The sequence below is a fragment of the Mycteria americana genome, chromosome 9 (genome assembly GCF_035582795.1).
Source record: "Mycteria americana isolate JAX WOST 10 ecotype Jacksonville Zoo and Gardens chromosome 9, USCA_MyAme_1.0, whole genome shotgun sequence".
NCBI lineage: Eukaryota > Metazoa > Chordata > Aves > Ciconiiformes > Ciconiidae > Mycteria > Mycteria americana.
Genome location: NC_134373.1, coordinates 14,270,299 through 14,284,308, shown reverse-complemented (window position 1 = coordinate 14,284,308; position 14,010 = coordinate 14,270,299). Strand labels below are relative to the sequence as shown.

At 42.0% G+C, this 14,010-nt stretch overlaps 1 protein-coding gene and 1 long non-coding RNA gene across 2 annotated transcripts in view; one reads left to right on the top strand and one right to left on the bottom strand.

Annotated features, from left to right (window-relative positions):
* CCNYL1 (cyclin Y like 1) overlaps positions 1-12,024 on the top strand; it is a 35,819-nt gene extending 23,795 nt beyond the window's left edge. The window contains exons 7-10 of the mRNA XM_075512515.1: positions 339-458; positions 2,493-2,659; positions 7,223-7,385; positions 10,267-12,024. Coding sequence (XP_075368630.1) covers positions 339-458; positions 2,493-2,659; positions 7,223-7,385; positions 10,267-10,383 — 567 coding nt within the window. The 3' untranslated portion in view covers positions 10,384-12,024. The remainder of the gene's footprint in view (positions 1-338; positions 459-2,492; positions 2,660-7,222; positions 7,386-10,266) is intronic.
* On the bottom strand, positions 988-13,121 carry LOC142414805 (uncharacterized). Its single transcript, XR_012777216.1, has 3 exons — positions 12,700-13,121; positions 4,243-4,347; positions 988-1,257 (listed from the first exon to the last, which is right to left on the bottom strand). It is a non-coding gene; the product is annotated as an uncharacterized LOC142414805 (long non-coding RNA).
* Between the last annotated feature and the right edge of the window lie 889 nt (positions 13,122-14,010).

The following is a 14,010-nucleotide window of genomic DNA, read 5'->3' as shown; positions in this document are numbered from 1 at the left end:
TTTTTTTTTTTAATCTCTTTTAGTCTGTAAAATGTTCCATGGACAATAGTTAGCACCTGTAATAATGATGGTAGTTCATGCTCTTTCCTGTTAGCCTTACAGATCAAAAAAAGTGTTCAAAACAAAGATACCAGCTAAAGCTATTGTGTTTTGTTTGGAATATTCATAATATTGCAAGGCTGCTTGCTGCTTTCAGTACATGCTTTTGTTCTGTCTCTGTGACAGGGAAGGGTTGTATACACTTCTACTCGGTGAGAAGAAACAACCATGTGTGGCTGTTCTTTAAAGTCAGTATTAAGACAGACAGATTTTCAGTAATTCAGAGAACTTTCTTTCAGCGGGAAGAAGTTCCAGATGACTACTACAAGCATGACCCTGATCACAAGCACATCTACCGGTTTGTTCGGACACTGTTCAGTGCTGCACAGCTGACAGCTGAATGTGCAATAGTGACACTGGTAAGAGATGCCTGATTACTGAAACTTGAGGTTTTGGAAGACTTCCTCCCCCCACCCCAAATGAGTGAACTGGGCTGAACTGACATTTAAATAGTTACAGTATCTTGTGAAACCTTGTTAATAATGAAGACACTGTACAAGTAAGTTCATTAGAGAAGATTTCTAAGTAGTCTGTATATGAATGTGATGCTTAATTACTTGTCCAATCAAACATTATTTGTTTCATAATATATAACTTGCTGAAGAAGCTTGAGAAAGGCAGAACAGTGGGACACCGTAAACAGTGGGGTATAATAAGATCAGACACAAAGACATATTTTATTTCAGTTGTGTGGAGGGGAAAGTGGGAGTTTTGAATTCATATTAACCAGAACAGTGCAAGTTACACCCCCTAAGGGGTTGAGGATCAATACTGTAGGAACTCCAGGATATGAACTTTCTCATTATTATGTCCTTCACTCATTGCCACCTTTCTATCAAACTTTTTTTTATTAAACAAAGAGGCTACAACTTTTTTCCCCAGGTGACATGGAGGTACTTGGAACTTAAGAACAATAGTAAGAAAATAATCTCATTACAGTTTGTTGTTTGATTTCAGAAAGCAAGACTGATACAAAAAATTGATGATGATACCGATTATTTATACACACACATATATATGCATGCATATACATATATGTATATGAAGGGAAAGAAAAAAATACAACCTATATAATTGCTGCATTAGACAATCTCTTAAACAGCACTTTGTTGCATACTAGACTTCAGTCTTCATTGTGGCTTCTTTCTGAAAAACAGTCTGAAAGGAGAACAGAAGAGAACTGTCACCAAAAGACAATGTGGCAGTTAAGCAAAGTCATCTTGAAGGACTCTCTTTAATAAGGAAATAAGTAATTAAAAGGCCAGATAGAAACTCTGAAAGTAGTTTGAGGTTTTTGGTTTTCCAAAGACATGCAAGCAATTTTGACAGAACAAGATGATAGCTAACCCTGGGCAATCTAGCTAACTGCAGTATTTATAAAAATAGAAATAGTTAGTTTTTGAAGTGGATTTTACCACTAGATGGCTCTGTTATTATAGGAACACCTTTAGTCCACTTGAAGGCTACAAGCAAAGGATGGGAAGAACGTGTGGGGAGACCCTAGTAACAAAGATTGATCCTGCCCTTAGACCTGTACAACAGCTTCCTGCACCCACTAGTTTATCTGAGGTTTCATTAGGACTTGGACTTAGTTTAGGGAATAGAACATTAAAAACAATCTATATTCAAATTTGAAAGTGCAAATTACTTAGTCTGTGGATCATTATAGGAGTGTGAAATAGCAGAAAACTTTTAAGGAAGGGACTGATTCAACATCTTTGGGCTGATTTGAGATTATGTGGGAGGAATGAGTAAAAGACCAAGACATATCTTTGGACTTGGGTATCTTTCACTATCTAAGCAGTTGGTGATGTAGGTGAAAGCAAAGGATGATGTTGTTGTAGGTGAACGATTGAAGCCTGTTCTTTACAGGGTGAAGTAGAAATAGCACTATAACACCTTTCATTGTGGAAAGATAGCAATTAATGCATCTTAGTCCCATGACTACAGATCACAATGCAGGTCTTAGCACTTCCTGTTAAGCTACAAGTGCTGAACCTTAACCGTGATGAAAGGCTAGTGTGATGTTGAGTGATTTACTGTTCCAGATAGGCCTTAATGAGAACCTGTCAGTGACTGTGTGACTCTCTGATGGAAAGAACTCTAGCAGCGTCTCACTGAAACAGCAGTGCTCATTGCTCAGAACTGATTCTTCAGTATCTTTATTGTATACCTTGGTGGTCCAGTTCTTGTGCTGCACTAAAAAACGGAACCTGTAACTCCTGAAAGTTGGGATTCTAAAGGGTAGTTAGTAATCACTAAGACTTATTTTGACACACTTAATGGTAACGGGATAAAATAGTCGTATTGGACTGGGATGCTTGCTGCTCCAAACTCAGCTCCAGGTCTTAATTACACACATAAAACTGTTTGGGTTTTTTTTCTTTTTATAGGTTTATTTGGAAAGGCTTTTAACCTATGCAGAGATTGACATATGCCCTAGTAACTGGAAGAGGATAGTCCTAGGAGCTATTCTGCTGGCTTCTAAAGTCTGGGATGATCAGGCTGTGTGGAATGTGGATTATTGCCAAATATTGAAGGACATTACTGTTGAGGACATGTAAGTTGCAAGGTTTGGCTTGCAGTGCTGGTGGTTGGGGGGGGGGGGGTTGGGGGTGTTTTTGTTTTGTTTTTTGGGGGGTTTTTTTTTGCAATGGCAATTTTTGTGATCACACTGAAAAAATGTCTGCCTCTGATGCTATGATATATGTACATGATGTATCTCTGGTGTCTGGCCTCATTCCCTTTTTTAACCTAGGAGACTTTGGATAACCCTACTTTGAGATAAATATGTATTAATATTTCTAATGACTTGGGTGAGTAACTTCAAAGTTAGTTTTCTTTACTGTCTTTCCCCCAGTGATGAATCATGGGACTGGCTGCTTGTTTCCACTAATTTTTTGCATTGGTGTAACCCTAAAGTGCCCAATTTATAGTCTTATCAAAAGTCTTTTGGGAAAGGAAAAAAAAAAGCGAACTAAATTTGTTCCCTGCCTTTTCTAGTTTAGAATTTGAAAAATTGCAAGGTAAGCCATAACTTGTGTCTGCTCTTATATCCAGCTAAGGCCTAAATATCTCAAGGTCTGAATTCCTAGCTGCTGCTGCCGGTAGACAGGTGTCATTTGTGTTGGTATCTGTGGTTGCATGTGTTACACCCAGCTACTGCTACAGCTCATCCTCCTTGGGCGAGTTCTTAGACTTGCCTATGGTGCTGAGAACAAAATCCTCAGTCTTATTACTGCTTGTTTGTGTAAGGCTGTTTCTTGTATATGTTCTTGTCTCAGATGTAGATTTCGGTTTTTCAGAAATTTTGAATCTGCTCTCTTATCTTGGTGCACTCAGCTTTAAGGCCTACAATTTCTGCAGTTTGAGAGTGTTCATCCTTGTGGCTCCAGGCTCTTACTACAGGCTGGAGGTGTGTTTACGTGGGGTGGATTTGGCCCATTAGATTTTCTTTTAAATTCTTTCTTGCAAAGTTCTATCTCTGAGAGCTTTGAGATGTCAACGTTACTGTTTTAATTCTATTTGCCAGCTTGTTCCTCTATTTCCCTTATTATCACAGTGGTAGAAATGCTAGAAGGCTAGCTTAATATCAGGCTTCCTGGCCTTAATAAACTTAATGACATGTTTTATGTGTGTTTGAGTTGTATCACGCTGCTGTGCTGTAGTTGAGCATGTGTCCAGGCCTATGTAGTAACAGTCAGTTCTAGTACAGGAGCAGACTGAGGTGGTAGAGGTTTGCACACAGCGCTGGGAGGCTGCCTACGTGAGAGAGTCTGTTCTTGCCCCAAGCTCTCTTCCCTGAATTCAGCCTAAAGCTGATGTTTAAATGCAGTAAGTAATTATTTATCTGGGACTCTCTAGGAGGAGGAATATCTAGTTTTTCCCCCTTTTAGGTGGGGGGCGGCATTTCTAAAAATGAGGGTTATCTGCACCAAAACAGTTTTTGTTATTCAAGTTATTTCACATCGCAAACAGCAAATATAGTACCTTGTTTTATACATAAACCTTGCCTGGGAGTTCTTTGCCTCCAAATGCAGGGCTGTGCCAGCCATGCTTTTAGGAAAGCATAATTAGTGATTTTATACAATGTACATCTTCACTCAATCTGGCTCAGAGTGCTCATCTATCTGAGGAACATACTTGAAGCATTGCTGCAAATAACTCTGAGATGGCTGAAGTGGGGTCAGCGATGCTAGGAGTGCTGGAGTATACATCTTGCTCTTTTTGATGTCTCTTCCTCTGGCCCTATTTGGGACAAATCAAATTGATAGCACTGAAAATATCTGTAACAAGCAGGATGTTTATTCTCTATTGCCAGTGCTGGGTCTCCTGAAATTGTCAGTACTTACATTTTCAAAGCAGTGATGGTGGTAGGGAAAATAGACTGAATTTAGGCTTATTTTTCCCCCAATTTGAAGATGGGATTTTTGTAATCCCATCTCATTTGAAATGACTTAGACCTTTGAATTCAGGTAGGGCAGAAACTGTACAACCCCTTTCTGACAGTGGCCCAGGGGTGTCCATCCCAGGCCCTGCACTGCTGCAACTTGGCAGACTTTGCTGCTCCTGGGTTGGATAACATCACCACAATCAGGACCTTGGAAAACTGCTTAAAATACTCAGCAAAACTGAGTTTTAAGTTTATAAGTCTACTTTCAATTAATAGTTGGTACTATAGTTAATTGTCAGCTTTAGTCATTCCAATGTTTTTTAAACTAGTCACTTGATGGTGAGTATTAGGTATTCTGAATACAAGCGTTATTGAGAGAAAACAATTGGCAAAGGATTTCAGGTACGGTTGCATCCTAATGTTGGAGATGGCTGGTGATGCTGCCAAAAAACCCATCCAAATCCCCAGTAGTTCCCCAGCTAAAGATTGCTTGCCAGGACTCTACCAGGTATTGCTCCCTGGGTGGGCTGTTCCTGTGCAGTAAGGGCCTGTCTACAAGCACTGGTGGCAAGTTTTGTTTGTGAACTTTCTGTGAATTTTCCTCTTGGCTCTACGTACCTAGAATGATCTCACTAACCTGATGCATACTCTTGTTGAGCCGCTGCAAGCCAAGCATGGGAGTCGCACCACTCTAGAACCGGCAAAAGGGTTTATATCTGGTTTAGTTCACCAGATTTGCAAATCTGTGTGTGTGCGCGTGCGTGTACAAGCCAGGCACCTCTTCTGAAGGCAGCGTAGGTACGCCTCGTCCCCACCAAACACACTCTCCTTACTGCTTAAAGACAGTTGTTTGGCAGCCCCACCTCACAACTCTGTTAGCAGTGCAAGCTGTGCAGCTCTTGCAGAGACTGCTAGCGGGTTAAAGTTAGTTAAAGGAATCGTGATCCAGGCCTCGCGATTGGCAGATGAGTTCATTTGCCTTAGCCTCTTCCTACTCAATATAGGTAAAGTGTTCATCTTACTTGTTCTATCACAAGCCCTTTCTCCTTTGACCAAAGCAAAGGTGGTTTTCTTACCGAAAGGGTGGGGTTTTTTTTTTTTGGGGGGGGTGGGGGGGGGGGGGAGGGGGGGAGTGGGGGTGTGCAGTGGGGTGTTTTGTTTTACTTCTTTCTAATGGCGAAAAAAATCAAAGGAAATTAAATTGATATTTAGAAGTCATCCTTTGTCAAAACTTGCTTGCTTTGATGAGAGTGAATCCGTAATCACTGAAAAATTAACTGTGCAGCTGCTAATCTTGCTATGATTGCTTGTAAGGGCACACATGCTGTTCATTCTTTTGGCTACATATATTTGTAAATAAGGCACAGAAAACACAGAGGCATTATCCTTTCCCAGGCTTTAAACCACTGTTAATAGACTTGTTAATCCAATGAAGAATTGTATTTTTACACAATTAAAATGTATTAGTGTAGTGAGTACAAAAGGGGCAGTGAAGAGCATTTATTCACAGGGTAAATCAAGCTCTGATCAGCTGATCATCAAAACATTATCTGATTTACATTTCTATAGGCTTATGACCATATGAACAGGAAATTAATTTTGGCACTAGGTTCAATGGTACTCAAGTCCACCATGCTAGAAACAGGCACAAAGCTGCTATTCATATTGAGACCCGCCATCCCATACAGGACACAACCTGGATGATTCCTTGATTTACTTCCCCCCCTCTGATAGGTAAAACATCCATTTAAAAAGCTCCCAAAAAGCAAGAACAGCCTTGGCACTGAATTTGTGCAACTCGATCTTCTGGTGTATTCACAGTTGGCCTATACAGCTGCCATATTCTGTAGAGACGGGTCTGCTACCAGTAGGAACAGCCACTGCGCGTTCGTGTTGAACTGAACTGCTTGGTTTGGGTACCACCAGTTTCTTTTAGGTTAATTTGTAAAACATTGTTTTTCCTCTGTAGAACATCTCTGATTTAGCTGACCACAGTACAGTAGCTGAAGCAGCCTTTTTCGTGTCATGGCTCTCTCCCCACTTTCCTCCAAATATCTTGCCCAGTGAAAATAGACGAGTGAGTAAAAACTGGACAGTGCCCTTTGACATAGTACTTTGTTATCCTGCCTAATGCTATTGAGGAGAAAATTCCTTCTCCCACCTAATGCTGCTTATTTATTTATTTATTGGAGATGAATCCATGTTGCTTCAAGAGGCTTTTTTCTGTGAGATAATAGCAGCAGCTCTTCATAGATCCATTTGTTGCCGTGGTGATCTGCCTACTCCTTTTGTTAGTCCGCCTCTACTTCAATAAACACCCTTCCTGTTATCAGCCTGGTGAAAATGTCTGCAAGTTCTTCAGAGCTAATAAACAGCATACATCATTCCTTTCATCTGATCACTATAGTGTGGGGCCATACGAGAGTGAGAATGGCGCATGAATTGTACAGCTGCACTAATGGAACTCCGAAGAATGAACCTCCCTGGTCAGCCGAGCGAGTGCACGACAGGGCACTACCTTTCTCTCCGAGCCGGAGGTGCCAGGACTCAAAAGCGGCACCTTGTTTTGAGCACTAGTGAATGACCTGTCTCTCGAAACTAATAATGCAGAGCTCTCGATGACTATTTCAAAGTTGCTGGTTTTAAAAACAAGCTTGAGGTCTCTTCAGTGTTTTCAGCCAGCTAAAACAATCTTTTTTTCCTTTGTCTTCTGTCCCTTACGCCTCCTAGGAACGAGATGGAAAGACACTTCTTGGAGCTACTGCAGTTTAATATCAATGTTCCTGCCAGTGTTTACGCCAAATACTACTTCGATCTTCGCTCCCTAGCAGATGACAATAACCTGAGCTTTCTGCTGGAGCCTCTCAGTAAAGAGAGAGCACAGAAACTGGAGGTAATGGTCTAAGATTGGCTGAGCAGGGGACTCTGTCTGTATGTATAGTAAGAGCATCTGTTGCTAATCATGTTAAGTGGCGGTTAGAAAAACTAAAAAGCTTTTAGATTAGTGTATTACAGGCTAATTTAACCCCTTTATAACTACAGTTAGCACTTCTAAAACCATGCCTAGGCTAAGCTAGTATTCTGAGGAAAGGAAGGGAGAGAGATTACGGAAGTCTAGCAGATTGCAAAATAAAATGGATGTTATTTTGGGAACCGTAGCTCAGCTAGGCTACTTAAGATTGAAAGGATTAGTGTCATATGTAATGGATTGTCTGTCCTTCCCTGGTCACAGTCTGTATTCCAAGCACCTAGAGACAGTCACACTCAGACCTTTCTAAATACTACCAGCTGAAGGTTTCCCACTGCATCCCACTGCACAGCTGCTTTTAGATTTAGAGGGAGCACTCTTAACTGCTCTCATGGTTTAATAAACCATTTGTCTGGGGACAGCTGCGGAAATAATATGTTTTCACAACTTTTAGAACCTCACCTTTCCAAAGAAACGTTGCTTTCAGATAAACTTTTGGAATAGACGCTTCTTAGGAGTCCTCCAGAATGTCCAGAGGAGTGTAAATACAGATTACTGTCCCTTTCTGCTCGATGGGAAAGGCTGCCCTTCTGTGAGTCCCCACAGCCGCCTTTGGTGTGAAGGCTTATTTTAAAAAACTTGAACTTTTGCAGAGTCAGTCTTTCTTCCTAGTTGTTGGAGATATGTAAGACATTTTGAAAATATCTAAATTACCTGGGTTCCCAGGCAAAATTTCTTGTTGGATCAATGCAACCTTTCATCTGTCCAGGTTTAATTGATGACTCTGCGTGTTGTTTTGTTGACCTTTCAACAAAGGCATTACCGCAGGCCCTGTGTACACTGATACCATAGCCCCTTTCAAAGAGGGGTGTGCTACGGTATTCTTGGCTTATATTGTTCTATTGTCCACCCCCAATAATTCTGCCAAGTGCCAGGGGGTTTTTTATTTCACCCCAGAAGTGGCTGAACTTTGGGAATAAGTGTGATCCCTCCTGGTCCTTTGGAATGATAGGTATGATATGCCTATGAATTCCTCTATTTAAAGTTAAGCAATGCAACTCTTCTGCTTTGTCTCACCCTTGTTACTTGCACTTTAAGCTAACACTGTCACTAATTGTAAATGTGGTTGTAGGGCAGTTCATATTCCACAGGAAATTGTTTACTGAACTGCTCAGTGCCCAGGCATAAGTGGATGATTTACAGATTGTGAGCCTGTTTTGTTTCTTCTTTGCTAGCTTTTGGGGGCTTGGTATTTAAAACCAGAGTAATTTTCAGTACAGTATGTGATTTGCTATAATGCATTTACTAATGCATGTATATAGGACATTTTGCTTTTTAATTCTAAAACGTGGTAAATATTTAAACCATTTGCTAAAATTTTTAATTCTACCTTTTGGTTAGAAGCACGCGAGCAGCTGATGGGAGCTTGTATGAAGCAGTGAATTAGTATTCCAGGGACTGAAAACTGATTTACACCATATGGGTGACTGGGGCTAAATATGTCAACACAGGTTGCTTTATGATTGATGTGCTAGCATTAAAACAGGATGGAGAGTCTGTCTGGTCTTGCACCGGGAGCTCATGCAGCCAGTGTCTCAAAGAATGCCACTCTTGAGCCAAATGCATGCCTCCAGAAGGTCGGCAGAAATAAATGTAAATAATTATTTTAAAATACACTTAGAAGTTTATTCATGCTCAGAGTGCTTTTCACCTTTTGAACTTCCAGAACACCGGGCTGTGCTGAATGGGTGCTGCCTTAAAGGGAAGGTGTAGGCTTGTAGCTGATTGCAGGACTCTGAAGGTTCATCTGGTGATAGGTGGTAAATTATTAATGGAAGTAAATGTTCAGGACTGAAATTCAGTTCAGCCTTTTATTACAGGTATCCTTATTTATTTGCATTGATGTGCCTGAAGGCTCCAGTCAGAACTAGGCCTTGCAGGGGAGGACACACAGAGTTTTCTGGACAATCACGTGTTGCTAGGATTTAAATAATTAGGCTTGTTACTAGAATAGCTGCACCACAATAAAGGCTGCTTGACTAGCTAGATAAGCAGAGCAGAGGCAAGCCAATAAATGGGTGAAAAAGCAGTTAAATACTAAGTTGTCCACATGTGCTGATATTTAATAGCTGTATTAAAGTGTCATGGCTGTTGCCATGCCATCGAGCAGTGCTCTGCCCTCCCTTCTTGGACCTCCTCAGGAACCTGATTACGTGAGTGATCCCGGGAGGAGCATGTTGGGGGCGAGGGTGTAGAGAAAGTAAAGGCAAAATGGACGTCCTAGTAGAACTTCACTTCCTTGGCTCACTTGCACTGAGTGGCCAAGGGCAAGGTGCCCGCGGGAGTTCAGAAACCTTTCCAGTTTGAACCTTTTCTCTCCTAGAAATGGCTGTGTGCGCTTTTGTATTGTTAAAATAAATTTTTTGTGCTGCCGCATGCGCCAGACCTAGCTACTAGGAGCAATTTTGAACATAACTTCTACAAACTCGTAAGTCTGAAATGGATCCAAGTTTTCCATTAGATAGCGAGACTGGTAAAAGAATGAAGATACTTGGATATGGAAACCACTCACCTTCTTTATGTCTTACTTTCTGATGGATAGGGTTCTTGTTAGCATGGAGACAGACCCCTTTAATATTTTCCCTCCAAAGTAGTTCTTATTTACCCTCATTCGAGGTAAAAAAGCTAGTAGCATCACTGCTATGGAGTGCCTGCTCTGTTGGTATTACACTTTTAAAAGCTTCCTTGAAATGTTCAAACTTTCCTAATGTGTACTTCTTGTTTTGTATCTGAACATGGTATCCAGGCTATCTCCCGGCTGTGTGAAGACAAATACAAAGACTTGTCAAAAGCTGCTATGAGACGATCTTTCAGTGCTGATAACTTAGTTGGTATCCGCCGTTCTAATGCCATCCTCTCCTGAGGAGAGAGAAAGGTGCAGCACCATGAACCAGCATCCATATGAATCGGAGGAATACCACCACTCCATGCACACAAGCCAGCAGTGATGGTGTCTTCCAGCAAGAGGAGGAGAGGAGGGTAAACTAGCCAAGGGAGCCCAGAGCTTGAGGAGCATACTTGGTGCAAAAGACAAGACCGCTGTCAGATCAACTCTCTCCTCCTTCTAATGTATCCAGAGGTGCAAAAACAAACTTCTCTCCTTCTCTCCCCCACAGATGTTTGCTTACTATGTAGGCCTATAGCTGTGAACGAGGTTTTTAATAATAAGTAGTTTTAAATTTTAGAATTTAAACACTAACCACATGACTATAGTTACAATGTTCTTCCCTCCTCTCCCCTGTCATCCAGAGTCTCGCTGCATTTGTATTTCAGGTCAATGCAGTGTTAACAAAACAAAACATGGGACTCGTAAAGTATAAAGCCACTCTGGAGCTGAAAACAGTAGCATAGACACGTGTCGACAGCTTTTCCCTGGTTTGGCTACTAAAAGCTGCTATTAGTGGTGATCTGTTCATAACCAAGAAGCTGCCCAGCAGGAAGGAATTCCAACTCTGCACCCACAACTTCACTCCAGTAGAGATTGTCAAAAGACTTTGAATGTTTTGACTGGGGGCAGAGATATGGTTTTATGTATTGTTAAAATGTATAGGGTCCATGCTGCATTTCTTGTGAATTATGGTGCTTCTCTCATTTTCTAATACTTATATTGCTCTGGAAGAGACGTAATCTGTATATTTTTCTGAGGCATTGAATGAGAAAGTTGGTCTGGAAACATCATCACCATCCCAAACAGTGTAGCAATCCAGTGGTGAATGGCGTGTGTGCAGCACTGCTTCTCTGAGTTCTACTGCAGATCTCTTGTGCTATATACAGTGGAGTTCCTAAAGCTGATATTGTGCATCCATCTGGCTCTCCTTGGGTTTTTGTTCCCTGGGAGGGATTTACATTCATAATGAGACAGTAATGAGTTTGAGAATCCTGGACTACCTAACAAGGTAGATTGAAAAATACTGTGTTCAATTGAGAATTATCAAAAAGCTTTCTAGAAAACCCTTTTTTTTTTTTTTTTTTTTTCTTGCTAAGTGAATTTTATCTTGTGCAACTGCTCTAGAGGCTTGGGTTTTGCTCTTTCTGAGACTTTGGAATGGAGCTTACTTTCAGGCTCTGAAACTGAACTCTAAACAGGATAAGTATTATTAGACTCTTCCTGTTACAAGTCTTTGTAGTATCTTCCCTTCTTGGATCCAAATAGATTCTAGGCGGTTTGTCCTAGGAGCAGATCTCCCTCCGAATGGCACGGGTTTTGTGCACTTCCTCTTCCAGCCAAGGCCCAGAAACTTACACTGAATAGCGAGTCCGTACGCCTTTGAGAGTGGGGCTGGCTGAGTGTAATCATCAGTTTGGCTGCACTCAACTGTTAAAATGATGCATACAGTCTTTTGTGGTATGCAAATATGCCAGCCCCTGGCTCCCAAATCCATGGAACTTGGCACTTCAGGTATTGATCACAATTCAATTTTGAAAATAACGCTACATCTTCAGGTGGTTTTCCTTTCTCATGTTTGTATTAAAAGAAAAGCTAATAAACTCTATTTTAATTAAAGTTAAAGGTGAATTGTGTGTTCTGTACAGCTGTCTGATTTCATTCCCCCTCACAAGTATTTGGTACTGTGCAGCTTCTCTCAAGTATGAAAAAAGAAAGAAAGAAAAAAAAACCAAACAACCCACAAAACCCCAGTGGTGTGCGTTAAGCCCCGTACCAGCCCCTGGCATTCCTTTTACCGCAGTGAGTTGTGAATGTCTGGGGAGCCAGCAGCAGAGGTCATTCGGCAACTGTGAGCCGCTTGGTCGGCAGCGTGGGGCAGGGCCCTGGCAGCTGCTCCAGCTGAAGGCGTGGTAGGTACAGTCTTGCGCAGCTGCCTGGCTATTCCCATGTGTCGTTTGGATTTAGAATTTGACTCAGGCTGCTCAAAGAACTACTCAGTGACTGTTTCTTTGCACTTAAATGGCCTTTAAGTAGGGTCAGTCTCTCTGGCAGCGATTTGCTGTTTTTTAAGTCCTCCCTTGAGGAGCACTTAATTGGAAGCTACAAGTGACCAACTCCGGGATTGACTTGTGACCTAATTGCTAAGGAGCTTTTCTTTCCTTAGCATTGCCAGGTGCCTTCAACTTTATGGGATAGGTTGGGATGCGCTTTGCTGCGGGCTGGCCCACGGCTTCTGCAAAGGCAGCTGTTCAGCTGTGAGGTGCTCAGCAGAAACGGGGGGCAGTCATTTACCTTTTTTTGCCAAATGAGATGGAGGCTCTTGCTGCTGATCTGGATGGCAGGTGAACGGCTGCTGCTGCAAATTCTGCAATATACCTATCCTGCAGGAGACTGCTGCTCCAAACTTGATTTTGCCTTGAACCTTAACTGGCTTTAGTTCTACTGTAGCATAGCCCAGAGCACAGTGTCAATGGGATTTTGGTCTGTTCAGCAGATGCTAAACAGGGCTCAACTACAACTCAGCTGCTTAAGAGAGGAAAAAAGGCAATTCCATTTAACATTTAACATTCTCATCCCCCTAAAAGAGTTAGATTCTGGAAAACACAGCTAGTGGATTTCTTAGGTAGACAATGAAAATTAAACCATACAGCTCCCTTTTGAAGGGATGAGCAGTGATTAGTGTTTCAGAAGGAATTACATTTAGGTGGTTCTGCTGGAAGATAAACTGGGGGGGGATACCCTGTAACTTTCACTATTCTTTATATGTTGGCAGCACTTTTCTCAAAAAGGCAAAAGAAAAATTACAATCATAGTTAGAATACTGCAATGACAGAGATTGTTACCTACCTCTGCTCCCAGGGAAGAGCAACCAGCTACAGGATCAAGGTACTTTGTTTCTCTTAACCCAACAGCTGAATAATATTTAATCGATGTTGAGGTGACCTCTGCCTGCATTCACTTCCAGGGCAGCACTCCTCATCTGGCAGCAAGTACTGTTTGCAGAGACAATAGCTATGTTATGGCCCAGCAAGAATAATGTGAGCACCAACAAGCATAACACGAGCGTGGTGTGCTAGTGGTCAGCAGGGGCGGGAAGTCATGGATGTGTTTGCAGGCTACGTGCTGCCCTTCGGCTTCAGCAGCCCTTTCTCTTTGTGTATGGGGACTGTGTATTTTGTTTCTAAGGGAATTTTATGAGAACTACTTCAGCGTGGGTTTGGCAGTTAGGAGGACAGGCACTTCAGGGATGGAATAAATGTCAAGACCATCGCTTCTGGGTAAGAGTATAGGCATCAAGCATAACCTGAGCAAGCAGAAGAGGACAGAAGAGCAATTGAGTTAAGGGCTTGCACAGGGGGTTGGCAGGCGTGCGTGGGGCAGGGTAAGCTGGTGTGTTCAGAGCTCAGCACCGGGCGGGCTGCTGCCCCGTCCTGCCCTGGTATTTCCCACAGCACAATAGTGCAGTAGCATTACGTAGGACTGACTTTCCGTAACGTTATCTGGGAAAACTACACTTGCACCAGATAAGTTGTTTGACAATACCCAGTGAATTATAGGGTGCTGCCAAAGTGACTGTAGTGTACTTACTAACACCACCACCCC